This window comes from Thunnus albacares, chromosome 1 (assembly GCF_914725855.1).
Source record: "Thunnus albacares chromosome 1, fThuAlb1.1, whole genome shotgun sequence".
NCBI classification, from domain to species: domain Eukaryota; kingdom Metazoa; phylum Chordata; class Actinopteri; order Scombriformes; family Scombridae; genus Thunnus; species Thunnus albacares.
The window spans coordinates 10,627,601-10,653,610 of NC_058106.1; the positions used below are offsets into that span (position 1 = coordinate 10,627,601).

The following is a 26,010-nucleotide window of genomic DNA, read 5'->3' on the forward strand; positions in this document are numbered from 1 at the left end:
CTAAAAGGCCTGGCAGGTCTTTTTCAGCCAAACCACATCTATTGCTCAGAACTGCCATGACATGTAATCAGAACACTGATGTGGGTGATAGAGGCCATATCCAGCTATTCACAACTCTCCCAAAGTTCTATCAGTGGAGGGCGTTCATTAGTCCAACAAATACATAATTTATGCAATCTAAAAAATACATGTGATCATGAATCAAAATGGGAATGAGAGACACAGAAACATTGAGGTTCTCTGGTGATGCCGATTCTTTGTTTCGGGAAAAGCGAACAGAGGTCAAGTGCTGGGCAGCTGCCCTGCCAAACATGGCCAACATTGTTGTTCTACTGCTCAGAGGCCAAACTACAGTCAGACCTGGTGACACTCTGCTCTAAAACAGCAGCAATCTGTGTTTATTACAATTATTTCTTCTCTCAGAGTACACCCATGTATTTCAATTGTTTCCTCTGCATTTACCATCGTATCAAATCTAACCTATTGTGTAATCGGTGCTAAATACACAACTGGGTATCATATACAGTATATGGATTTTAGTGGGGATGTACATCACGATTCAGGCTACTTGGGAAACAATAGGTTAGCGTGCATGCTAACTGATATGTACAACACACCCCTGGGAGCACACAGCATCTTCAGCAACACATCCAAAAAATCTAAAACAGCACTAGAGCCAATAGCCTTTATCCTCTCTACATTCAGGACTGATAACATTCATGCGCATGGTGATGTCTGAATTCTGCTGAGATTATTTGTCAAAAACGCCTGAATTTCACAGTTAATTGGCCTCCCTAATTAGCACAGGATGTCTAATTCCCATTGCAGTCAGTGTGCTAAATGGTAAAGCTTTAGCAAGCGGATGCCATTCCTTTTCGTTGAGCAGAGAGACTCCCTGTGCAAGCTGAGCTACACTGTACATTACACACTCAATGATCGATTCTAAATCTTAATTAGGGAAACGACAAACAAGCAAGGGGACTTAATGAACTGTGTACCTTGTCAAACAGCTGGCTGATTATATTTATTGAGATATATGTTAAATTTAATGATTTGGGCAATTAACTGTAGACCCTTCTGTAATCTCTAAGGGACATAAAGGGGCCAGGGAGGCAAGCACCAGGGCCACAGACCTAATGGAAAGCAGCTGACAAATATTTGTCATCCCCAGAGTGCTGAAACAGGCATCAGCGGCTAAGAAGACCTTGTGCTCAGAAATAAAGATGTCATACCAATTTCACTCCCTTGTGTGCTTCAATTCCAGTCACTTGCGCTCCTGGTTAACACAGCTCTGATGCTGTAATAAGACATGTTTCAGGCACTCTCTGCTTTGTTGAGACCCTTATCCCATTTAATGATCTGAGATGTTCTGCAAAAACAATACAGAAACATAACAAAAGATGTCTAAAAGTGGGCACAGTCTTTATTATCAGTGCCTTTTTTTTTCCTGGCCATCCATTTCTAACTTTTTTTTCTAAATTGGTCAAATGGAAAGCAGTGAAAAGCGAGAAAAAAAAAATTAAGCTGAGCTGAAAAGTGCGACTTGGATTTAATATTTTATAATTGCCAAGGGACATTCTAAGATCAATGAATTTTTGCCCGGGACGCACATCAGAAAGAGATGTACTTCAGTCTTTTTAGGGAACATTGGTCTATTTAATTCCAGTGTCTGATGCATGTGAAATATGCCTTCCATGGCCTCCTTCTTCTTCCCCAGGCACTGCTGCAGGCAGACATTACCACTTTTAATGGGCTGCCATGAGAAGAGGCAAGTCAGCCAATAACCCATCCTCACTAATGGATCGCCTTGTTTGTTCTCTTTCACCATTTTCTGAAGCTAATTTTAGATGTTCTGTTTTTGCGTTAAAAAGACAAAATAGAGGACACTGTATCACAACAATATTTCAACAGAAAACAATGCAATAAATTGTTCTTAGAGTGAAAGACAGAATAAGTACTGTGTTACGTGAGCTATTCATTTACATGGATCATCTCTGTTGAGTTAAGTAGCTGGTGGTTGGTCCGGGTTATGAGGGATAGCTGAAGTATAACTGGAAGCCAAAACAGGGACTCTCACTGAGAGAAAAAGGCACTTCTTGGGTCTGTAGTAAAAAGCTTAGAGAATAGAATAATGGGGTTAATTAACAACTGATCACCTCACTGATTGATCAAAAACATATTCACTAGTCAGTTCATCAAAATTTAACCTCAAAGTGTCGCCAGAGAGCAAGAAGTTGCAGAGAGCTGCTACTTACAGGATGCATAATGTACACCTCCAAAATGAAAAGTCCTGAATCAGATTTTGGAAAACTCAAACTACTCTGGCATTTCTGCCATGTAGCTGTAGTATTTTGCCTACTCCGTACATATTACCACCTCTCCTCCGCCCTCCTTGGCATTCTTCTGCCCCCCTGCCAACAGCTAATGAAAGATCTTTTCCAGCCTTTTCTCCTTTCTTTCCCCGGGCTCAAACCTTGACAGCTGACAATGGAGCTGACATAAAACTTATAGTCAAAGGAAAACAAACTTAAATACATAGCGACAAGAAAATGTACTCCTCCCCGGTAATGCCACGGTGCTGTGCTGCACAAAGCAATCAGGGTGAAATCTAACAGCATCGCAGGAGGTTCTATAAATAACGACAGTAAGTCACACAAAGACACAGGAGTTTCTTAAGTGAGCCATAACAGAAAGAACTCTCCTGGCTCTCCAGGGCTCCACCATGTAAGTTTCAGAGGCTTCTTGTTGACAACTTCATTAGCAGCGCCCGCGCTCTAAAACTCTCATGTCGTTCGACAACATTATCACAAGTTAGGAATAAGAATTTGGAGGCCCAGAGTTTCCATCTCCTCCAGGATGGAGTAACACAAGCAGGCACAGGATGGCAAAGCAGTGATTGAGGCATTTTCTCTGCCTATCCCTATGAGTGGTGAAGGCGTAGGATGAGGAGAGTGGGTTTGCACAGTGCGGTATAGCACAGCATGGGGCCCAGGATGTTAGGCTGTCCCCAGGTCCCTGACCAGCAGGCTAGCTAGAGAGCCAGCCATTATCGGCCCGCCTCCATAACAGCTAGGCAGAGGGGGGAAAAAAAGGCAGCAAATTTCATTCTTCAGAAATTTAATTATATCAAGATTAACAAGGGAGGTAATTAATTTCTTTAAGATGGGTATCTTTTAAGTGCCTGGGGCTCAACTTTGTTGTCAAAACTGTATATTTAACCATTATTTCAGGGCAAAGTTTTAAAGGCAGAAATGAGGGGGATCACTACTTTGCCATGAATATGGATATATAAGAGCTTCTTATCTAAATAGGGGGATTACACTGTTAACACTAATGTGTACATTTATGTACATATATGAGTGTAAGATCTATGAAGGAATTTTTACAACTAGAGCATCAAAATTAGCTGCATCAACTACATTTAAAATAATTTCCTAAATGTATAATCACAATGGCGTTTTTTTTTTTCAGCTTAGACTGAGCCCTGTGGTCTGCAAACCACAAGGCCATCCAGAACTTCAAACTGTCCAAGGCATTAAAGCAGATCTTCAACAGGACAAACACAAACGTGATCATTTTCAGAATGGAGTCCTGAGAGAGAAGAAGGTGGCGTGACGCTTTCATATATGAGTCAAATAGAATTTTCATCAATTTCTCTTCAAGGTCAAAGAGTTTAAAATAAAAGACAGAGTCCAAAGTGGTCCCAAACCTGTTCCTGGAAGCTAAGTTTATAAGTCTGGGTTCAAAGATAACACACCATTTATCCCATTTAGCTATTTACATGAAAAGGTTTACAAACACTGTCAAAAGCATAAAATTCTTACTAGGGCTCAACTGATGCTGGATTTTTGGGGCTGATGCCGATGCCGATATTTGGGAGTAAAAAAATTCCAATATTCCAATATATCGGCTGATAATCTTATATATACAGAATATTCACATAAACTTCACTGGGAATTTAATAATTATAAATAACTATAAATAAAAAAACACATAAAACAAAAAAATGTATATATATATTAAACTTCAATTAAGAAAAATCACTCAAATATACATGAAATGCTGCCTGTATAACTTAAAAAAATATAGACAGATAGATAGAAAGATATAGATAGATAGATATATATTTATAAACATATATATATATCGGCACATATCAGACAGCATATACACTGATACTGATATATCTGTGATGGGCCAATATCAGCCAATAATATCGGCTGACCGATATATCGGTCGGGCTCTAAATCTTACATTTACACATGAAAATTCTCCAGTTGTGTTTTAAGCTTTAGTGTAAGTGTGTAATGTTTTCTCTCTTGAGGGCGTCTTTAGGAGGTTTATTGTATTGATGCAGATTGATTTTATAGTTTAGACAGAGAACGATGAGCTAAATGTATTCATCAAAACCCAATGATATATCGCAGATACTGTATAATCTAATTTGTAAACTCGGTGAAAAATATATGTTATGTCATGATCTCATGGTATGAGGTGGAACAACCTGTAAGATGTAGGAATCTTCTCTTCATTATTGAGAATGTTTAATTAATGTCTTGTTTCTTTAATTGTGACTCACCAGAAACATATATGTGCATCACTGGTCTTTGAGCCCCTTTCAGCGCCCTTCCATGAATGAAGGGATTAAAGCCAGTGACAGTGAGTCAAGCTGACAGTTGCCATATATTCAAGACCTAACAGACTATACTGGCTGCTACAGTATCTCTTCTGTTCCTTCATTCTATACTTATTTAAATTTGTCTGTAAAGAGCAAGATATAAACATGTCAGAAAGTAAATTATTCTTTTCATGCCTCATATCATCTTTACAGTAGAGAAACATCAGTTCAAGTCGTATACATATAAACTGCTTAAATGGATAGAGACAGCTGTACAAACAAGCTATTCAGAGAAACTCTTGAATATGTCTTTGAAGATTTGTATATAAATGGAAAACAAACAGAGTGGAAATCTTTTTCTTAACTCATTAAAAGCCATATTATGTTTTAATACATACTGCAGTGTACACATATAACAACAGTTGAGTTATCTGAAGAACTACAACAACTGTCATTAAACACAAAAATATGGTAAAAAAAAAAAAAAAAAGTAACAATATTTTAATTACATAACAAGCTTATGTTTTGTTAAACTGGCCGGTATTTTTTTTCAGAACAGGATGTTTTCTGCTGACAAGTTGGTTTAATTTGCAGTTTACGTTTTATTCACCTCTTCAATAAACTGAAGGATTTATCTGATTATGGGAGTTGACAATTGATATTGATAAAAGTAATTGATGACCATTCGCGATAGCTGGAACACGTAATTAATTAGTTTTTTGCTTCAAAGGTTTTATGTTTACAGCTTAAATGGTTGTGTTTGTTTGAAAGGAAACTGTGAAAGCAAACAAGCAGATAAGGTACAGTAAGAGGCAGGATGTTAAAAAGTATGTAAAACCTAAACAAACAACAAAAATGATGATGTTCTTCCAGTATTTGTATTGTAATGTAATATATGTTTCATGTAATAGATCTACTTATGACATGTATGCTTCTTTTTTTGTACAAGGTATTTCTATATACTAAATATAAATATAAATATACTAAACTGGAGTGGGAAGGATATGGATATGTCTGATAGCTGAGAGAAAAAGACAAATGTATTTATCTTTTCATGCTAATGCTACAGCTGCATTTTAAACGCTTTAACCCATAGTCCATAGTGCAATAACCACTGATGGGTACCATTGTACTCTGCATTGTGCTTGGGAAAGGAAAGTTGGCAAAGTGCACTGTGTTAAAGCTCTAAGAACGCATGGCATTTGGCCAGTAAGCCCCTGTAACCATTCTGAAGACTCAACTCTGTCTCCTCTGTGTCCTCGCTGGAAATACAGAAATGCCCTGAGATGTAAAGTCTAACTAATATTACAATCTCCTTGACATTATGAAACCAATAGCAGCCTCTCTGTGCCCTCTTTAATCATATTTATGTAGTATGTAGAGAAGGGGAATCCACACAGGAATCCTTATGCTTCATTACAGCCTGATATAATTCATGCTTAAGTCATTGTATTCAACGTCAGCTCCCACTCTACGTTGCTTTAGAGGTGAAATAAATAAATAAATGCAACAGCTAATCAGAGGTTAATGTCAATGCACCCGGTGGATTTAACAGCCTCAATATGGTTAAGAGCACAAGTGGAGATCCACACGTTTAAGATGAAACTAAAGGAAGGTTAAGTTTGCCACTGTGTGTAGCTTGGACGTACAGAGGAGGAGAGGAGAGTATAGGAGGAGGAGGGATGTTCTGTATCAGCAAGCAGGCATTACTTTTTAACCAAATACTATCCTCAACTCGAGGCAGAGAAGCGAAAAAGATGGAAAGACAGAGGAGGCAGGGTGAAGAGAAGCGAATGGTTTCTACCACGCTGTCCTTTCTACTAGCTTTCAGTTGGCCTGTCTCCTTAACCAAACAGCCTGGTTGGTCCTAGTCCTCTGAGTCCTTACACCCTCCCTCCAGCGCCGGAACCCTCGTGCTCTGTGAGTTTCCTGTTTGTCTGGTTGAAGACCTGGCCGTTTTACTCCCAGGCGGCGCATTGGGAGGGACGCAGGAGGAGGAGGAGGAGGAGGAGGAGAAGGAGAAAAGCACAAGAGAGAAGGACAGAGGGGAGGTTGGCGGGGAGAAGGCAAAGGGAGAGACACTGAACACTCCCGAGTTGGGATTGATTTACTTCATTAACCGAGATTACAAGTTTAACTTACAAACCAGAGGTCAAAATTTCTCATTAACAAGGGGACCGTGGAGAACCTCGGGGCTTGGAGACCACTCTTATTACTGACTACACATTTCAATCTGTCTTTGATGTTCCATGTCTGCCTTTCTACCCCCTCTTTCCCCCTCCTATTTTTTGGCAGCGAGGTTGATTTTAATTGTAGCTATAGAACAGAGCATAGTTTGCCTGTAAGCCAGCCTCCACATCTGTAGTGAGTGCAGCTTTAGTGATATTGGGTGCAGTCCATAGCTTGGGGCTAATTTTAATGGTCCCCCCCTCCCTTCCTTCATTGGAGACTCAGATTGTTTTCCACGTGATTCCTGTTAATTTAGCTGGAGGAAAGGGCATCAGTTTTCCTTGTGCTTTTCCCCCTCTCTCCCCATGCCTCTCACTCTATTGCCTCACTCCTTCTTTCTGATCTACAGCCTCAAAGAAAGAAGGTGAAATGAATTCAAATGGAAAAATAGACTGCTCACTATTAAATTGCTCGCCTACCTTTGTCCCCTTGCATTGCGCCTGGTCGAGACAGATAGGAGAAAGGCAGTGTGGCTGTACAAACCGGGGCAATTTAGCTGCTATTGTCGCTTTTTTACGTCAACAAACAAAGCTCTTCCTTTGATGTGATAAATGGCCCAAGTGCCTGGATGATAACTCTGAGCTCGTAAATGTGTCAAGGATGTTTCAAAGCTCGAAGCGTGTTTAACACTGCAGGACATTGTGCGTCAGGGAACATCTTACATCGCAGAACCTTTAATGCTAACCTTAGATGTACTGAGGAGTCTCTATCTGTCTCTCATAATAACAATAAGCTAGCAACACGGAGGCCGTGCAATTTAGAAAAGATGCACAAAATGGCAGGGGAAGAGATCATCACACGGAAATCAATGGGGGGAAATGAAACAGTAAAGTGTTCAAATAATGTTTAATGTGTGAAAGGACAGAATATAGAGGGTGTGATGGAGTAATCATTGAGTAAAGCTCTCTTTGACAAACTGCTTCCCATCCGTCATTCATCTCTTCTACATACAATATACAAATATTGATGTGGCTGGAGAGAAGCACAGCATGGTTTACAGTGTATATATGTTTAAGATGTAACTGTTCAAGGGGAAATAGCATTGGTGTATAGATGCTAATAGTTGAGCCACATAATACATCCAAAGAATAATGTCTAAAGTCTAATTCTGTGTATGTTTTCCAGGTATTTTTGGTGCCTAAAACAAAACCACAAACTAAAAATTGAGCTATTCTCTTTCATTAATTTGGCACTTTTCAATCATGCATTATAGTAGTGACCACATCTTCAAGGTAATATCTTAAGGGCAAAGGTCATTCGAGCCTCGGTCATATTTCCACCCACCTTCAGCTGCCCTTTGTCACTGCGCTTCATCCCTCCTCCATCCTTAAAGGTAGCTCACCCTTGACTTTTATGCTGAACTTCAAAAGCTTATGTGTGCTGATTGGAGGGGTAGGGCTGTACGATGGGGAGAACTGAGCTGGAGGGAGATTTGCGCAGTGTGCCTGTGTGGCCCCTGCCTGTGCTGTGACCCACCGCTGGGGCCACAGCCGGCCCTCTTCCAGCGAGCCAGCCAGCAGACCCAGCCATTGGCTCCTTGGAACTAATCCACCCTGAGGAGCCCTGTAAGGCCCCCTTTGTTCCTTCCTGCAGACTAGATCAGGCTGGAGACAGACACTCCAGTCTTGACTGGCTATCAGTTTCACAGCCCGTGGCGATCCACATCCAGGCACAGGCCCAAGCCCGGCCAAGCCACCATCAAATTAAAGGTGGGTGAATGTGGGGGGCTGGTTGGGTGGGGGTGGGGGTGGGGTGGGGTTGAAATTGTGTCACCTGAATTCCGTCACAGTGTGAACATGGTGGAAAGGTGGTCTGACGAGGAAAAGAACAAGCAGGAGGGAAGGAATATTGAGGAGGAGGATTTCAGCAGGAGCTCTGCCTCTCATTGAACAGAGCAGGATCTCAACAAGGCCATTCTCTGGCTCCTAATTTGAGCTCTGGCACAGCACTGAAGGGCTGCCTTTGTCTGGGATTAATGCGGAAAGCTCAGGATGCGATGTCAGAGGGAAATAATCAGCGTGGGCCCTTCATAACGTTGGCTGCCTGTGCTCCTGGCCAGGGCCCCCCGGCTCATTTCTGTGGAGATGAAATCTATGACAAGCCCCTCAGTGAAGCTAAGAGCAGGCAACAGTCCAGTAACACCCACAGGCCTCCAGGCATCCTGTGACCCCCTTAGAAAAGTCACATTCACTTTGCTCTGGAGAAGGGAAAGAGAACGCCGCAGGCGCTTCCAGCCCATGTGAAATGAAGAAATGTGAGGAGGTGAAAACGAAGTGAAAATAAGTTAAGATTCCTCCTCCGCCCCCTCTGCAATCACTCTAGAGGAGGGGCACACTGTGACTTCACTTCATTATGCCCCTCTAATTAAACATGAACAGGACATTAAAAAAGGGAAAAATAGAAAAAAAAAAACACACAACTCCAGAATAATGTATATTCATGTTTATGTTGTGTAACTGCATTTGGGAAAGTGGTTTAGAAAAGCATTTTTTTTAAATGCAGCAGAAGGTCGCGGGCTAATACCCATCAGGGTAAAACATTGTGAAAGAGGTTGGCGCTGCACTCAAGGACCAGAAGTAATGCTTTTATTTTGTTATTTATGCTTTTTTACTGTGTGCATTACTATGCTCCTCTGCAGCATACTGCTGCTAAGCGAAGGATGTGAAGATGCAACTCAATAAGCAGGTTATTAAAATGACCAATTGACATTCAAAATTCAGGCATATTTTAGATTCATCATATTTACAGATGAATATGTGGAATTTAAATGTTTACCATGCTGCCTAGAGGAAAATGTGACTTGGTACAGCAACTGTGTACGACTTCATGTATGACCATGTGCTGGAGAAATACGATACTCAAGTCATTGCTTTTGGAACCTCAAACAGGAGACGGTTCCTTTATAATAACACAGTTCAGCTTAATTAAGAACAGGCTAGGCTAGTCACATTGGAGTATGTCACCGTGCTCCATGCTCCCTGTAACATACACACATATTTCCTATCATCTTCCCCACATTTGCTAACTTCTATCTGTGGAAAGTGGATTATTCGACAGACTCCTAAACTTGGGTAATGCTTAACAGGTTAAGCATAAAGAGGATGTGTGGTGTTAAGAATACAATGGCTTTCAAAACCAAAGCCGTGGGGGAAGGGGAACCAGAAAAGAACCCTGTCCAAGAAACAAACCCGCTCCCTGGTGCCTCAAGAAAGGTATTGGCTCATGACTCTAATCGGAGATTTCAGATTTGTTCATCTTCATGCACTTTGTAGAAGAATAAACATGAAAATAATGGTTCAGAGGGCTGAACACTGTGTCGCCAACCCACCACACTGCACTTCACAGCTTTCTCACTAAACAACCTCGGTAGTGAATACACGCAATAAGCCAGATTCTGTGGGAATAAGGATCTCATACTAACACTGAATTCTGAGTCAATCAGTGATCTGTGACCACTGGCAAAACTCTTCAAGGTGCTCCTTATAATTGTAATGCCAGAAGCAGCTCATGTACTTTTTCACACTATTTTCTCTATTTTTCTGGCACCAACTTATGCTGATCTCTACTGATGTCTATTCTACTTTCTGCAGTATTAAGGCGCTTATATTCTATTAGTCTGTTCAGCCTGTTGAGTCCGTTGCACTAAACTCATGTCCATCCTTAACTTCTGATTTTAATGATTTGCTATTATCTTCATTTGTGGCTTTGTGTTTGTTAATAAATGTTGTTCTCAAATGTGCTAACAAGCAAACTAAGCTTGACCTTGAATCCTGTTAGAATCCTAATGATCTAATGGTACAGCTTAAAAAACAAAATATCCGATAACAACTGTCTGATACAGACTCAATTAATCAACCATTAACCAATTATTTATCTATTTACCATTTTTACTGCAGTACAGAAAAATATTATTGCATGGTTAAAGTCTTATCAGTTTTATCCCCACAACTATTATATGTCAAACTGTCAGTGTTTTATACGTGGCTGGAAGAGCCACCAAAAGAAAAAAGCCAGGTTAGGGTCATATTCTCTCTTTTAGTTTTATTATCAATCTCTGTTTTAATGTTATATATGTTATGTAATGCATTCTCACATCTTTAATTAATTTTAAATATGTAGCTTAAAACAATTAAGCATTTAAATTTTGTGTTCACCTCACAAATGTTAAGCTTGTGCTATAAAAACTTGAACCTGAAGGCTAAAAAAAAAAAACAACTAATTTTGGGTTGTCCAAACAAAATTTTTAAAGGTTAATTTAACTGAACTTGGAATATGAATTTAAATAGAAGCCTATTTGTAAGAAATAAGAGAGGAATATGTTGTGGTCACATCCTCCATCACAAGAGCAATCACAAACGAGGAAACAGGTTGGAGGTCCTGCTGGCTGGTTAAGTGAGCCACAGAGCAGTGGTTCTTAAAGTGGGGTCCGGAGACCCCCAGCGGTCCTTGAGGTGGTTCCAGAGGGTCTCCAGCAAAAAGGGAAATCATTTATTTAAGTAAGTAACACAATGATAGAAGGTGTGACTATTTTGTTCATGTGTTTCATCCACTTTCTGTAATAAAACATCTGAAAGCAAAAATCTTATCAGATGAGACAAAATCTTATCAGATGGGGGGTCCGTGGTTTAATTTGTGACAGTTTACAGGTCCTTGATGTGATGTATTATCCAAATGGATAATACAAAGTTAACAATTTATCAATTCTCTCAAAGAAATTAGTAGTGTAACATGTAACAATAACAACAACCCACTATCTCTGGATCAGTCAGGTGTTAACTTTGGACAGTTGATTTGTATTTCAGCTGGTGAAATCTGGCCTGCCATCTTTGGACCAATCACCTCAGAGCTTGTAGTATTATGTAAAAGAGCTGTGTTCCTGAAAGAGGGAGTGGTTTCAAATAACATGAGAAAGGTTGGTCCTTCCCTCATGCAAATAAGAGTTTAGAGTTTAAAGTATGCAAACTACAGTGTCTATTGAGGTACAACATTGGAATGAAACTGGTTTGGATGTTACAGTAAATTGGCCATGATGACAAAGCCAGGCTGGCGGCACTGAGGCACCAAACCTGTTTCTGAATCAGGAAAAAATAGTGTAATGAGATGTGTTGCTGAACAGTGACATACGAGTTCATGCCTGACAATAGCTATTAGGCAGATAGATAAAACAGGCAGAAAACTAGAGTAGGTAAACAAGAGTTGCAAATATAAAGTATACGGAATTATCAGAAAACTGTACAGAAAAACTCACCAAAAACTCTGCCTGCACAAAGGGAAGCAAATCCAACTGTGATTTTGCCTAATCTAAAAATACAATACCACAGCCAACTGTGGATTACTGATTAATTGTCCTAGAGGGGACGTCAGTCACTGCACATTACTTGACAACAATATCAAACTCTTTCAAATACAAAGTGTCAAGTTTCTGACTACCACAAATCTTGACCTACAACACATGACAAGTTTGAAACATTCTGTTGAAAGTGTCTGATGAACAACTTCAAGTCTTTAGACTACAGCATGATAATCAGATTTATTAGAATAAACTTCATTAAAATCAAAACATCTTTTAAAGAGGCTTGCTTAAGAGGAGTTACAACTACCATACAATTAAGTTGGGTAACGTTAGGATTTTATCGATAACAATATCAATACCAATACTGCTTATCGATACTGATACTTATCACTACTCTTATCACTACTTACTGATACATGTTAGCCCTCCAAGCTAATGTTTGCTAACTACTTAGCCGGTGATATCATGGTGACATCTAGTGTTGGCAAAAAATGTGGCCGACACTAGATATCAAACAAAAGCCAAATGAAAGACTATATCGTATGAAGTTGCTGTGAGCTGTAAATTCACCACTTCTAAGCAGAAGGCAGAAGATAACGTTATTTTGGAGCCTGACAAGACCGAGCAAGGCCTCTCTTCCTCTAGGCAGCTCTCCTGCTCCTGTCTCCGTCTCAGACTCACCCTGGTCGGCAGCTGTCTCCTCGGCCTGCCGAGTGCTATCTTCTTTTTTCCATTCTATGGCGGATGGCAACCAGCGTTACGGTGCATTACCACCAGCTACGCCAGCTATGTTCGAATGAATGAACGTTACATAAATACCGATAGCAGCGCCGTTTGTCCAGGAGCTTATCGATATTTCGGTACCAATTTAGTATCGGTTGTCGATACCCATCCCCGCATACAATGCATTACTTTTTGTAAGTCTCTGTCTTGCAGATAAACATTTGGTGACTCTTTTTTTTGCATACTGTCCAGCCATACTTAATGTTTGAACTTAAGAGCCAGGAAGACTGAGAGGACAGATTCAGTTTTGCTGTACCCACTGCCAGGAATGACAAAACCATGAAAAATAAACCTGTTGGTGGGTTGTCGTTATGTTTATTGTTATAATATCATCAGCACGAAGTTAAAAGAGCTGGGTTCAAAGTAAAATGTTCCGAATCTTGCTCTGCTTGTCCGTGAAACTATTAGGAATGGTACCACATATTCCCTATATGTGTTTAACTATTGTCGCTGTATTGTATTGTTCATCAGACAAACACAGTATAACTGAGATAAATAAAAAGATCCCACTTTTGAAGTTACCTCTTTTTTGTTAGAAAGATTTCAAACAAAAATTACAGGTGAAAATGATATCAAGTCAGCAGTGGCACCTGGATCTGGAAAACAACTGATAATTACCATTATGCCTTTAAGTGAGTCCGGTCTTACCTCAGTCCCTGATGGGGTGGCCCCCGGTGAATCCACCTTGCGTTTTTTGCGGGGTCCAATGGCCGCTAGTGCTGTAAGGTTGGCATCTCGCTGCCTCATCTGGGCCAGTTCCTGCTGTTGCATCTGGTCAAGACAGAACACAAAGATTTGAAAATAATCTAACTGTCTACACCATATGTGACATCACATTGCCCCAGTATCACATGCATGTTTGTGCTGGTAGGTTACCAGTATGCACCAGTGACCCCAATGCCAATCTAATGAATACCAATATTAACAACCTCTGTTCAATGTGCAAATGTGTATCTGTCAACCACATATTGATGCACTGTGACATTTTAGGAGCCTTTGCAATCAAAATGATCACACTTTAGTACCTTTGCAAGACTTGAGAATGAGTGAGCAGAGCAATCAGAGTAAAAGAGAAAGATATCACTCCTCATTCTTCTATCTGTCCATCCCTGTATTGTATAAGCTCTCCTTAACAAAACAAAATGGAAGGCTGCTGTCAGCCATTAACAGAGCGTCTGTCAGAGATTATGCATGTGTGTACATGTCTGTGTGTGTGTGTAAAGAGGCGGGTCTAGTCACATGGTCCCGATGTGATTTTTGCAGTTTGTGATGTACAAGGGGGAGGTTGTGGGGAGGCACTGCCCAAGGTAATGTCATGTCTAGCCGCGGGGCTGAAGGGGAACCCAGCGTCGCTGAGAGCTGCCCTTTCTATTGGGTGGACGTGTGAGGGCCTGAGGCCATGGCACAGGGGGTGTCAGCATTCCCTCCAACACGCAAACACAGTACTCTCGCACACACACACGTGCCTATCAATCTTGGCCACAGCACAGGGAATGCCTACCCACCAGCTTGCCTGCGTGCCTGCCCCCTGGGGGACAGAGGCCTGGGTTGAAGCGAACAGGGACAATCAATGTGCGCTTTCATGTCTTTCATGTTCTTTTATGTTATCTCTCAGCATGTGTTCGCTGGGCGATGGTGTTTGTGTGAGGCATGTATGTTGTCTGATCAGGGGAAAATTTCATGTTACTTTCAGATGGCGCTCCGTAAAAGGTTGCTTTGGTGTACAGAGTCTGATCTAAAATGTGCATGCAGTTGCCTCTGATTTTTTCCTAAAACCCCGCTGGCAAGGCATGCCCTTGGGTGTTGCCACTTCACATTTAGCACGGCGGAACTGTTGAAAGATTTAAACACGCTGACAACACAAAGTAGGGAAAATAATAGCAGTGTTACCAGCCAGCTGAATATCTAAACCATATTTACTTATCTTTATTTAAAACGGATGGTGGTGGAAATGGAGATACAGTAGTTAAATAAATACTAACTGATAGCAATGACATGGACAAGTCCATGAAATGATTTCAGGGAGTGTTGAGTTGGGGGTCGGACTCTTAACGCTATGCAAATGGAGACAGAGTGGATAATGGTGTCAGAAACAGGGGATCATGGCTGGATGTGGCTAACAGGGTGGAGATGATTATCGCCCCTGTCCACGTGGCAAATGTAGCATTAATGTTATCAATGCTAACCTTGTTATGCTTTGCCACAAACAACAAACACAAATCTCTCAAGGCCTGACCTTAAAGAATCCCACCGTAAAGTGAGCTTGGAGAGAGCGATCGAGCAGAAAAGAGAAAAAGAGAGGGAGAGGTCCGCTATCTCATTGATGGCACCAGGATGCCGGCATCTCTGCCTGGCAGTTGGCACCAGGCATGGGCTCCCAGCGCCCACAGCAACTGCCTGCATTTTCAGATTTATGACTGTATGATAAATGAAGACTTCATTTTACCATCTGCAACCCTCCAGTCTGCGTTTCCCGTCAGTGATGAGGCCGCCATGACACAGAGAGACTGATATCTGATTTCAATCTGGTGCCACTATGCCGAGTCTACCTTCCTTTGATGACAGCCAGTTGATACAAACCAGAGTTGGGCCAGGCTTTGATAGATGTTTTTACCATTTGACTACCATTTACATACAATCACACGTGTGCAAATGCCGTGAAGTAGTACTAGCAGCAGCTATTAAGGAATGTGGACACATATTACCCTCAGAACGGTTTCAGTCCTTAGATTTCTGTCATGGGCTGTACCAGATTTAGTCGCGAGGTGTTGGTACCATTCTCTGGTCACTTTTCAGTCTGTTTTATTTCTTTTTTATTGTGTTCCATAAGTACTCTGTTAAGAATGTCATAAATCTCTGTGACAGAGTTTCTACATGCCACCGCTGTTCCTCAACTAATGTTGTTCGTCTGTTACAGCGCTTGTCATGATTTCCCAGACATTTCCTACATTAAATTATTCCACGTCGCCTGTTAGCAGTGCAGCTATTTGACCTCTTTGGATCTCTCTGTGGAGACACATAAGGAAATCAAAATTTCTCTCTTTACCTTCTGGGCTAGCCTGCCAGCAATGTTAAGCCATAGGTACAATCTTCACCAAAAACTGCAAAGGTCACCACAGAGATTCATCCCAGACTGGAAAAATAATCAAATGGCAGGATGCATACATTTGCCAGATTCGATCAATGGTATCGTACAAATATCTGCTGTTCCGAAGTCACTTAAATACCAGTGCTTCCAGTCTGCCTGTATGCCCTTTTGAAGCAGGGAAGTCGGACTTGTAAAGTCAAATTATTAGCAAAGGTCAGCAGATGTAGAACATTTTCGAGATACCCAACAGAATCAATCTGCAGCTTTGTTAGAGAGAGGTTTTAGTCTTGATGCAAACAGCACAATGTCAGGTGATTGTGTTATTGTTAATGTTGGGAAATGTGAACTGATGGAAATTACAAATATGTACATTTCAGGGTTAATGTGATTGAGAAACACTTGTCACAGTTGCACAAAGCTCTCACTGCCCTGCTAAGTGCACATCAGTTAACACTATAATGGCACAATATGCAACTGAAGCCCCCTGGAATTAATCAAATCCTGGCTTCTGCTTATCAAGAACCGCTTCTAATCTGCACTGAAAGAGCAGGATTTTTGACTTATTTCTCAGGCTGCCACATGCACTTTCTCCTATGAGAATATATGACATCACCTCAAAACATTATAACATGAAAATACCCACCATCAACTCCCAAAATACCTCCTTTTTTTTTTAGCTAAGAAATATTCTTGATGTGTTTCAAAAAATCATATCCCTCAATATTAAATTACATGTTTTCATCAAGAACAGATTATTTGTGTCATAGAATTGTTTCCTGAATGATTCCTCCTTAATCGTATTTAAATAAGACAAAGACCTCTACTTTCAAGGCAATGAATATTTATCAGCAGCGTAGTTTAACACGCAGCGTGCACCTGAATCAGTGCAGTTGGTGCTAATAAACTAAAAGATGATTAGCTGTGGTGGGTTGTCCAGGCTACTAACATCATGAATCCTTGGCTGAGCTACATAAATAATGTTTTCCACATTAGTCATTTTCATTACTGACGCTTGGCATTGCCTTGTGAACTGAACCGATTCTGGCCCTCCTCTGTTTTGCGGTTGTGAATTGTTGTTTCTAAATCTAAATACATTATTTCAAAATGTATCTATTTCTCAAAATTAGGTTTCCTTCAGTAATAATTATTTAGTTGGTTTGGGTAGTTTAAGTAGTTTAGATGAAATTTGATAACAGCCCACTATAAACTATGTTAATAAAAGATTTTCTGTATTTTCCTAAGAACAACTCTGGTCTCTGCATGTTCTGGCTTTGTTATGTTTTATTCTCATTATTATTCTCACAACATTATTACAAACAAATTTAGAATTAGAGGGAAAATAAGAAGACATGCATGAAGTGCACCCAATGTGTGCAACTGAAAATAATCAGATCCATTTGACAGCCTTACTATTGTTTTTTTAGTCACCTGTTTCCCAAATCTTGAATTATTTAAAAGTCTAACTTCAAGCTCTGTACCCTTAATAGACCGGTAAAAATGTCTGTCAGGACCTAAATAAGAAATAACAGGGCAGTATGCTCCCCTATGATGCAAAAATGTCAAAAATACGGCAAGAACCTTCGAGCGGTCTGATACGCTTGGAGTGAAGAGGAGGATGAGCTGCAGGAGCCATCATGGCCAACCTGCCGTTCTCCATCTCTGCTGTTTTTAACAAAGGCTTTTCATTCTACCCTCCCTCCCTTCCTTCCTCCTCCTGGCCTGAGGGGCTGCTTGCGGCCCCCCAGACGCTTACAGACAGATGTCCTTGGTAGAGCAGAACACGCTCTGCTTGACGTCACAAGCAGTTACGGGGCTATGAAGTAAGCTAAAGGGCTCTCTGCCCTGCATAGACCACAGTATAAAAGCCAGACCATGGGTTTTGAGTTGATCTGTCTCTTACCCTCCCCCTAGCCAGATCTAGTCCAACAGGACACAGCAGGAAGCTTCTCAGTATATAGACATAACATATGCCACTTTTGGTGAATGCTTTTTTTCCCCCAAGGAGCCTTGGTAGAGTGCATACATTTTAAACAAGGGTGGGTGGCTCCAGTGGGAATCAAATCCCTTATCATGGCTCTACCCTCTGACCTTTCACACTGCAAGCCTATAGGCTGTGCAGAATATAATGGAAAGTATTTATTTGAGTTTGTATGTTGGCAAGAATGCTGCATCCAAATTAATAACTAAAAACATTTTCAATTATTTTTACAAAACGGTAGAAAACCTGGGTATTGTTAAAGTCTGAGGGGAGGCTCCTCAGGAGACATATTGTACACAAAGTACTAGAAAGTGCAGCGAATGCACTGAAGGCTCCTGACTGCTGACATCTGCAGCACTGAATGTTGCACCTTCTGCATTTTATACTATCTATACATATACATATTTTCTAATTGTGTGTGGGCAGAGTTCGGTTAACATACGAAATGCGTTGATACAAAATACGGCAATGTAAATATATCAAATAATGCCGTAGAAAACTCTTTGCTCTTTTTGTTCTTGGTAACAAAACAGTCTCATTAATATATGACTGCACATGACTTTGTATGAACTCACTCCGCTGCTGTGGACTATATAAACACTAGCAAAGTGTTAAAGTAACACCAATAATAATGATATTCAGTGTCAGCAGTGTAAGAGAAAGCTTAGGTGGATATTACTGGAAAGATAAAAAAAAAATCAGCAGCTTGATTTACAACCAGAAACAACTATCTGTTGTCAGATATATTAGGACAGAACATTCAGTTTCACTACCACTGGTCCTTGGCATCTCACCAGCACCACATAAGCCTGAGAGGTATAAGATACTGACCATGTTCTCACATCAACGCCGGTTTTAGGCCAACCTTAGACCTTTGTTTCATGTTGTCTCCCCTCATTTACTGTCACCTCTACATCTCTCTGCCGTGCGCCTTCTAATATCAAGAACATAACCTGTTTTGTTTTTCTATTGAGCTATACATCAAACCAAAATCTGAAAAATACTAAAGGTACTAGTGACTGTTTGAATCTTTAAGATTTTATTAGGTTTTATCCTATCAATTGCACTTCATTTACTATAAAGTATAACTTAGAAATTAACACGAAACACAGAAAAGGATTTGTGCCAATTGGATATCATTGGTCATAACATTGAAAAATTACTGAAGTATCTTAAAAAGATCAAATTTGTGTGTATAAAAGTTTCACGAATGACTCAAAGCACAATTTGTCAGATGGGATAGAACATATGTTTTCCTTTTTTCATCAAATACGAATTATAAAAATACTCAAAAATAAGTGATAAGCACTGCACAGTGCTCCTGCTACTTAACATGAGTGTGTGTTGACATTTTACGTATGTGTTTTATGCCTTTCTGTAATCCATGGATCTCATTCACCTGACACCCACATGGCCAACATAACGTGAACATCTGCGAGCTGCATCTTGAGGCCTTTCTTCATGTGAAGTGCCTGGCAGTTAGTTTGCTGCAGGGAGAGGGCCATTTGCAGTAAACCAATCAGGTTTCACTCCTCCATCTGCACTCCGATACTACAAAGAGACGAGTTCAGATTTGACCTGCTAATGTAGGCAAGTCTTTGTGTTAAAACTCGATAGAGACATGTATGACTTAAGATAAAATATTGAATTTACTACATATATATAAAAATACATGTGTAATGTGTGCATTCTATTACATGCTGTGCTGTGTGCAGACCTAATTACCCTTATCGGTATAAAGTGGCACATACTACAGTATGTTGTTTTCATGCTACATGTATCAGTATGTATTGACACTTAGCAGAATAACACTATCATATGTCACCATCAACACAATCCCTTTATACTGTATTCAGTGGACATTGCTATTCACAACTGAAAGTATGTTTTTTAGTACCTCTACCTCTATTTACCTCTATTTACAAGATAAGATATTTAAAACAATTTGTGTCTGCGCCACTGTACCGATACCAATCTCCTTAAATAAGGTTGGAGGTTGAAAAAGTATGTATTTAAGACACAAAGCAAATACTTTGAAACTCAGAAGTTTCATCGCCTTTTTCAACACACATAAATCTCTTTAAATATTCCAGCAACTCTGTTTGTGATTATATTATTTACCTATATGGAGATGAATTCAAAAATACATGCATAAGCTAATAGTCTTGGCTCCAGTGTTCCATTTCCTCTGAAGCTGAGTATGTCAGAAGTGTTTCCAGGGCCAAGGACCAATTATTCAGAGCCATCAGCCGTCCCTGGAGCTAAGGTCATTATGTGAGTGTCACTATCATGACCCTACGGTTCCTCTTCATCTGCAACTTATTTGCAGGAATTAAACTGTGCAGAGGAAGACTGTGTGAAACGTGTGGATAAATTGAATGTGTCTAAAAGACTCAATGCCTTTCCTTCAGAGTAAGTATTATTTTTAAAAATAATAACATTTGCGCTACAGATTTCGCCGAGGAACAGTGTTTAATGAAGGAGGCAGAAATCAGTGTTAAGCAGATTCTGACGGTGTTACACTGGAGCGACGGGGGGAGAGTAGCGATCATTAAAAATACTGCTTATCTAAGGGAAAATTTCCTACTTTAAATGTTCTCTCGCTTTGTCTCATTCTATGCTTCGTCTAGCAGTCTTCTCTCTCCCTGTCTCTCTCTTTTTTAACATTTAGATTCGCCGCTCGTCACCTTCTATTGATCACGCCTAATTTGCATCCAGGAAAGATGAGAACTCAGATATTCACACTCCGAGAGAGGACGATCTCAATGATTTATTCATTTCCAAATCAAAAAAAAAAAGAGTGAAAGGAAGGTAGATGAGAAGGGGAATCTTCATAGGCAGCAGGCGACTAGCAGGCTCTAAGGCTGGGCTCCTCTTCCCCACACCGCCCCCAGGCACATGGTGTGCAAGTCCTCCTAATTAACAAGGTGAATCATGCTGCCGCTCTCTAATTAGCCAACATGACAATCTAATGGAAACATGCAGGCTGAGCTGGCACACTTAGTATCACCTCACAAAGACCCCCGCTACTGTCCTTCCCATATGAATTCCTCAAAAATGACACCTTAGATTTTAAATGAAAAAGAAGAGAAAAGGTGGGGCAGAGCGGTTCAGAGAAGTGTGTTTTCGGGAGAGGTCAGAAGGGAGAAGTTAGCTGGTGAAGGTGAGGTGGTAAGGGTTTTTTTTTTTTTTTTTTCTTCCCTCCCATCTTCTATGTGTGGTGTTTGTTGCCTAATTGAAACGTGTCCTGCCTCCTGCCTCCCTCTCACTTATATATCCCAGGCACAGGAGGCTGGCACCTCGCCACCAGCGTAGCTCTGCATGCCCAATTCCCCTGTCGCTCGAGTCCCAAGGAGTGCTCCGGCGCACAAAGAGAAAAGTGAACCTACAGGCTTGTACAGCGAGGAGACGAGTCGCTATCTCCCTCTGAGGCAAAAAAAAAAAAAAAATCTCCTTTTTTTTGTTGTTTTCCTTCTCATTACAGCACTTTGTAATATTCGAAAACACACAGGAACACCAAAGGTACTTTTAAAGCCTGCCTCTATTTTTTTTCTTGTAATATGACTTGAGGTGAAGAAAAAAACTGAGACTACCGACAACAAAGCAACAAATAAAAATAGGGTTACAGTGTACTATTTAGTAGTCCGCGCATCTTGAGGACCTAAAAAACAGACCTTTCTTATGTGATAATTACATTATCCACATCAAACTCCTGTGTATGATGTTTTAAATCACAAGACATTATTGAAATCCAATTTGAATTATTCTAAATAACACAATGCCTGCTAAACTCATTGATAACCTCATCTGTAAGACCGTTAATAATAATGTTCTTCTATTCACCATCCAACGAGTTGACCATGAATGCTGCTGCTCTGTTCATATTAAAGTATTGTGTATCTGTGAGGCCAGAATGAGAAGAATATAACAACTATGAATTGGGACACACAAAACAGCAGGAATTCTCTTTGAAAGTCAGTACAGAAAGGGAGAGAACGTGGAGGAGGGTAGCAGGCTTTTGCCCTGGGGCCTGCCTAATGGGGGAGAGCGCCTCTTTGAGCAGAGCAGTTTGTGGAAGGCCAGAGGATGAGAGCCTATGAACTTGCAGATATAACTGGCCTAATAAAAACTAAGGGGCTACTACATTGTCCTCTGACACACAAGAGCCTCTCCTCTCTGGAGAAGTGTGAGGCTCTGGCTGACGGGGCTTTCAGTGTGGGTGGATTCCAGTCTCTCTCTGACCTGGTCATTTGTGGAGGATGCCAGGCCAAACAAGAAACATGTATGTGTGCATTAAGGTCTGGTATATACCGGCTGTGCAAAGGCTTGTGATTTAAATAACACGTGCAACATTCATGTGAACAATTCTTTATCATGGGTGCAATGAGACTAAATATGTAAAATTTGACCATGGTTGTGCACATGTCACAGCAATATTAGTCTAATACGATTCATGGATTCTAACATATATGTTCATACAGCAGAGCAGGATGGATAACTGCAGGCTTTTAATTGGAGCCATGCAAGGTTCAAAGTTGAGCTAGGGCAGAATTAATTCAGTGGAGGTTCAAGACATTTCAAGCAATGCTGGTGCGTCAAAATGGGCAAAAAGAATCTCTCAATGCCTGAAGAAGAAAAATATTTGAGGAAAATTATTCTAACAAAAAACCTCTGAGATTCCCATTGGACAGCTCTCGGTTTCACACAAGTCTTCTGGAATCACTCTAAGCAAGAAGTGGAGTGTTGCTGCAAGGGCACGGTGATATGGAAGAATGGAAAAAAATAATGGAGAGGAGAGGTGAGGAGAGAAGAGGAAAGGAGAGGAGAGGAGAGGAGAGGAGAGGAGAGGAGAGGAGAGGAGAGGAGAGGAGCATGTACTCCTACATCATCTAAAGGTCTGGCAGTGATCGGTCTATCAGTGGGAGACCGACTGTGTTAACCATTTTTAACCTTTATTTATCCAGGGAAGCTTGACTGAGCTTCATGCTGCTTTCCAGCAACACCCTGTTACATTCACTCAGACCACAGACTTCTGCTGTTAGCCACTGAGTATTTCCACTTGAGCAAGCAGAGAATGAGCGCTTTGATCAAAGGTACTTCAACAGTAGTTGCTCAGAAACGGGGAAATGTTTGCAATATACTTTCTCATTCATCAGTTATTTCAGTGAAGGTACACAGTCAGCACTTGCCCTGTTTGAAAATGAGCAACAGAATGTGAATAAAGTGCTAAAAAAGTGAACGCATATTCAGTTTTAATGTCACTTCCTCTGGTTTAACTTTCTCCCTCATATACAGTCCTGCCATATCTTCTCCAATATCTTGAAGATCAGCCAAAAGCCTACAATCCTTTTACTATTTATGTGATCCCAATGTTTCTTACATTCCTCTGTTGTTTTTTATTCTGGCAGCACAAAAGCTCTATGTCTTTGCATGTGCTGTACAAAAATATAATTGGGCTTCTACAATAACTCATCTACCATGAATTATTTCTGAATAATTCATATTTTTAACAAATTACATTCTAGAGCTGTGGCCTCAAACATCATGACCTGCACTGTAAAGCTGGTTTGATAGAGAAAGGGTGGCTTTAAATTGGGGTTATTGTCAGATTGTTAGAAAGAAACCCAAAATGTGTGCAGCCTGTAGCTGAGTTTCTATCATTTTCCTTCAGAAAAGAGCATGTTGATTCCATCTTATAAATGCTTTTAATGTTTAATTTAATGTCCCCTGCTACTTATTGTACTTTAAGTGTGTTTTCTGTCTTTTATTGTGTTTTATATGTAGATTTTTTTTCTTCATCTGTGTAAAGCATCTTTGAGTACCTTGCAAAGATATTTTTGCATTATAATGATTTGCTTAAAACAGTGGGATGCAGAACTGCTGTTTCTAAGTCCAAGAAGGAACGCTGAATCTCAATCAGAAAGCTGTTGTCATGTGAATTTTAACATGGTATACATTTATATTCTATAAATAAATGGGGATCCATATGGATTATGATGTAATATTTATAAAGGTATAAAAAAAGTCAAATAATATTTGGGGCAGGGGAAAGAACATTGTACCAGTGATGGTCAAGCAGATATAACTGCGTATAAATCAGCTGACACTGAAGTTGTTTACTTTTTCTTCAGTCTACCAGTTCTTGTTGAACCTGTAGCCAAGTGGGTTTGTAATTATTGTGACGTCAGACTGATTAGCACCGCGGGGTCTGGACAGGCACAACATGCTACTTAAGCAATAGTTTATATTGGCTGGGACCATCTCACATTAAGAAAGCCATACAGTGGAAATATTAGTGTTCCTGGCATGACATGGTTTGCTTTTGCAGCTGAACAGACCCTAACAGGAGTTTTTGGCCAGATTTTGGTCAGCTGTAGTGGCCAATTTGTCTTTCCCACTCTTCCCTCGTCTCTCTTCTCCTGTCCTCTCCCCACTTCTCTTCTCCAGTTCACTCGTTTCCTGTGTCCAGTTGTGCCTGCAGACGCGGTTGCGATGATGAATCTGTGGCTGCAGTGTGTCTGTGTGTCTGACATTGTGATGTATCTCTACTAGCCTTAACTCCCTCTCTATCTCTCTCTGTCTCCCCTCTTCTCCTCCCCCCCCAAGTCTCCTTTTCTCTCCATCTCTTTGTCTCTGTCTCTCTGTCTCCTTCTCTCTCTTTCTCTTATTCTCTCTTTCTCTCTCTCAATGATTAGGCATTGCCTGGCCTCCTGCCTCAGTGATGGAACAGACAGAACACGCAGACCAACCACCAACAACAACAACAAACAGGAACTGAGCTCCACGATTTGCCCATTGATTTTCACTGGGGGCATTTCTGAAATAGCCCATCTGACCTTTCGGCCAAATGGTAGTGAATGGAGGAAACAGAGGCGCTAGACTGCTCTACCTCTCTCTCACGCAAAACCTCTGCCAGCGACTATGTGACCAGCCTGCACTGCTGGTGACAAGGTTGTGGGTTAGGTTGCTGGTGCAAATACAGATGCACAATTAGAGCCATGGCCACATAAACATAAAATATTAAAAGCCTATAGCCATGCTAGCCACAGCCAGAGCCTAGGATGGTCATTACACCACTCAAAAAAAACAACAACATATTGGACAAAAAACGGTCCTGTTGAATGTGATTTTTTTAATTCTAATATCTTGAGACGAGGTCAAGAAGAATCATTAAAAAACAAATGGTTTTATCCTCTTGGGAGCATAAATGTGCTCTGTTATTGCAATTTTATTTGCAGTAATATTGTAAAATGTGTTGTGTCCAAAGTTGACATTTTGGCCTGAGGGTGGCACAAGATGAGAGCTCATGGATTGTGTACAATGGAAAGAATCCATCTGCTGGGGAGCATGAATGTGCTCAATAAATATCACAACAATCTGCTCATTAGATTCTGATATTTCTTGTTTTCAAGTGTAAATGTTGGCCTGATAGTGACACTACAGGAAAGACAGAGGGATGACAAAAATATTAGGATTCATCCTCCGGGGAACATGAATAGTGTTCGTGGTAATCTGTGCAGTAAGTAAAGATATCTTTAAGTGTCTGGTGGACAAAATGAAAAACAGGCTCTGAGTCTGACTGGTACACTGAAACAACACATTTTAGATTTGAAGACTAACAAATAAATCTATTTCATTTAAACTTAATAAAAAAAACATTTTCACACACTAAAATCTGTGTATGACGAAGGATCATGGTTCAGACTCATCACAAGTGGGATCCTTCCTCTGTTGCTCTGGCTGAGGTTTGTCTCCTTTTTTCTCTAACTGAATTGAAGATTTTGCAACAGCTTGTAAAGCCCTATGGGGCTTTGTGATTTGTTTTGGTGCCTAAATAAATAAAATTGATTTGACTTCACTTGATGTTCAGTAGTCTAAGCTTGACCATTCATACCATTCATTTGCTGGTGATGGGTAAATACCTGGTCGTTGGCCTTCACACCAGACTCTGGTCTGTGACAGTAGTTTCAAATCATGTGGCAGCTCAATTTACGTGCCGACACTTAGTTCAAGTATATAAC

The 26,010-nt window shown here is 40.5% G+C and overlaps 1 protein-coding gene across 1 annotated transcript in view; it reads right to left on the reverse strand.

Annotated features, from left to right (window-relative positions):
• Positions 1–26,010, reverse strand: part of LOC122998453 (transcription initiation factor TFIID subunit 4-like) — a 92,274-nt gene that overhangs the window by 12,458 nt on the left and 53,806 nt on the right. The window contains exon 13 of the mRNA XM_044375401.1: positions 13,572–13,694. Coding sequence (XP_044231336.1) covers positions 13,572–13,694 — 123 coding nt within the window. The remainder of the gene's footprint in view (positions 1–13,571; positions 13,695–26,010) is intronic.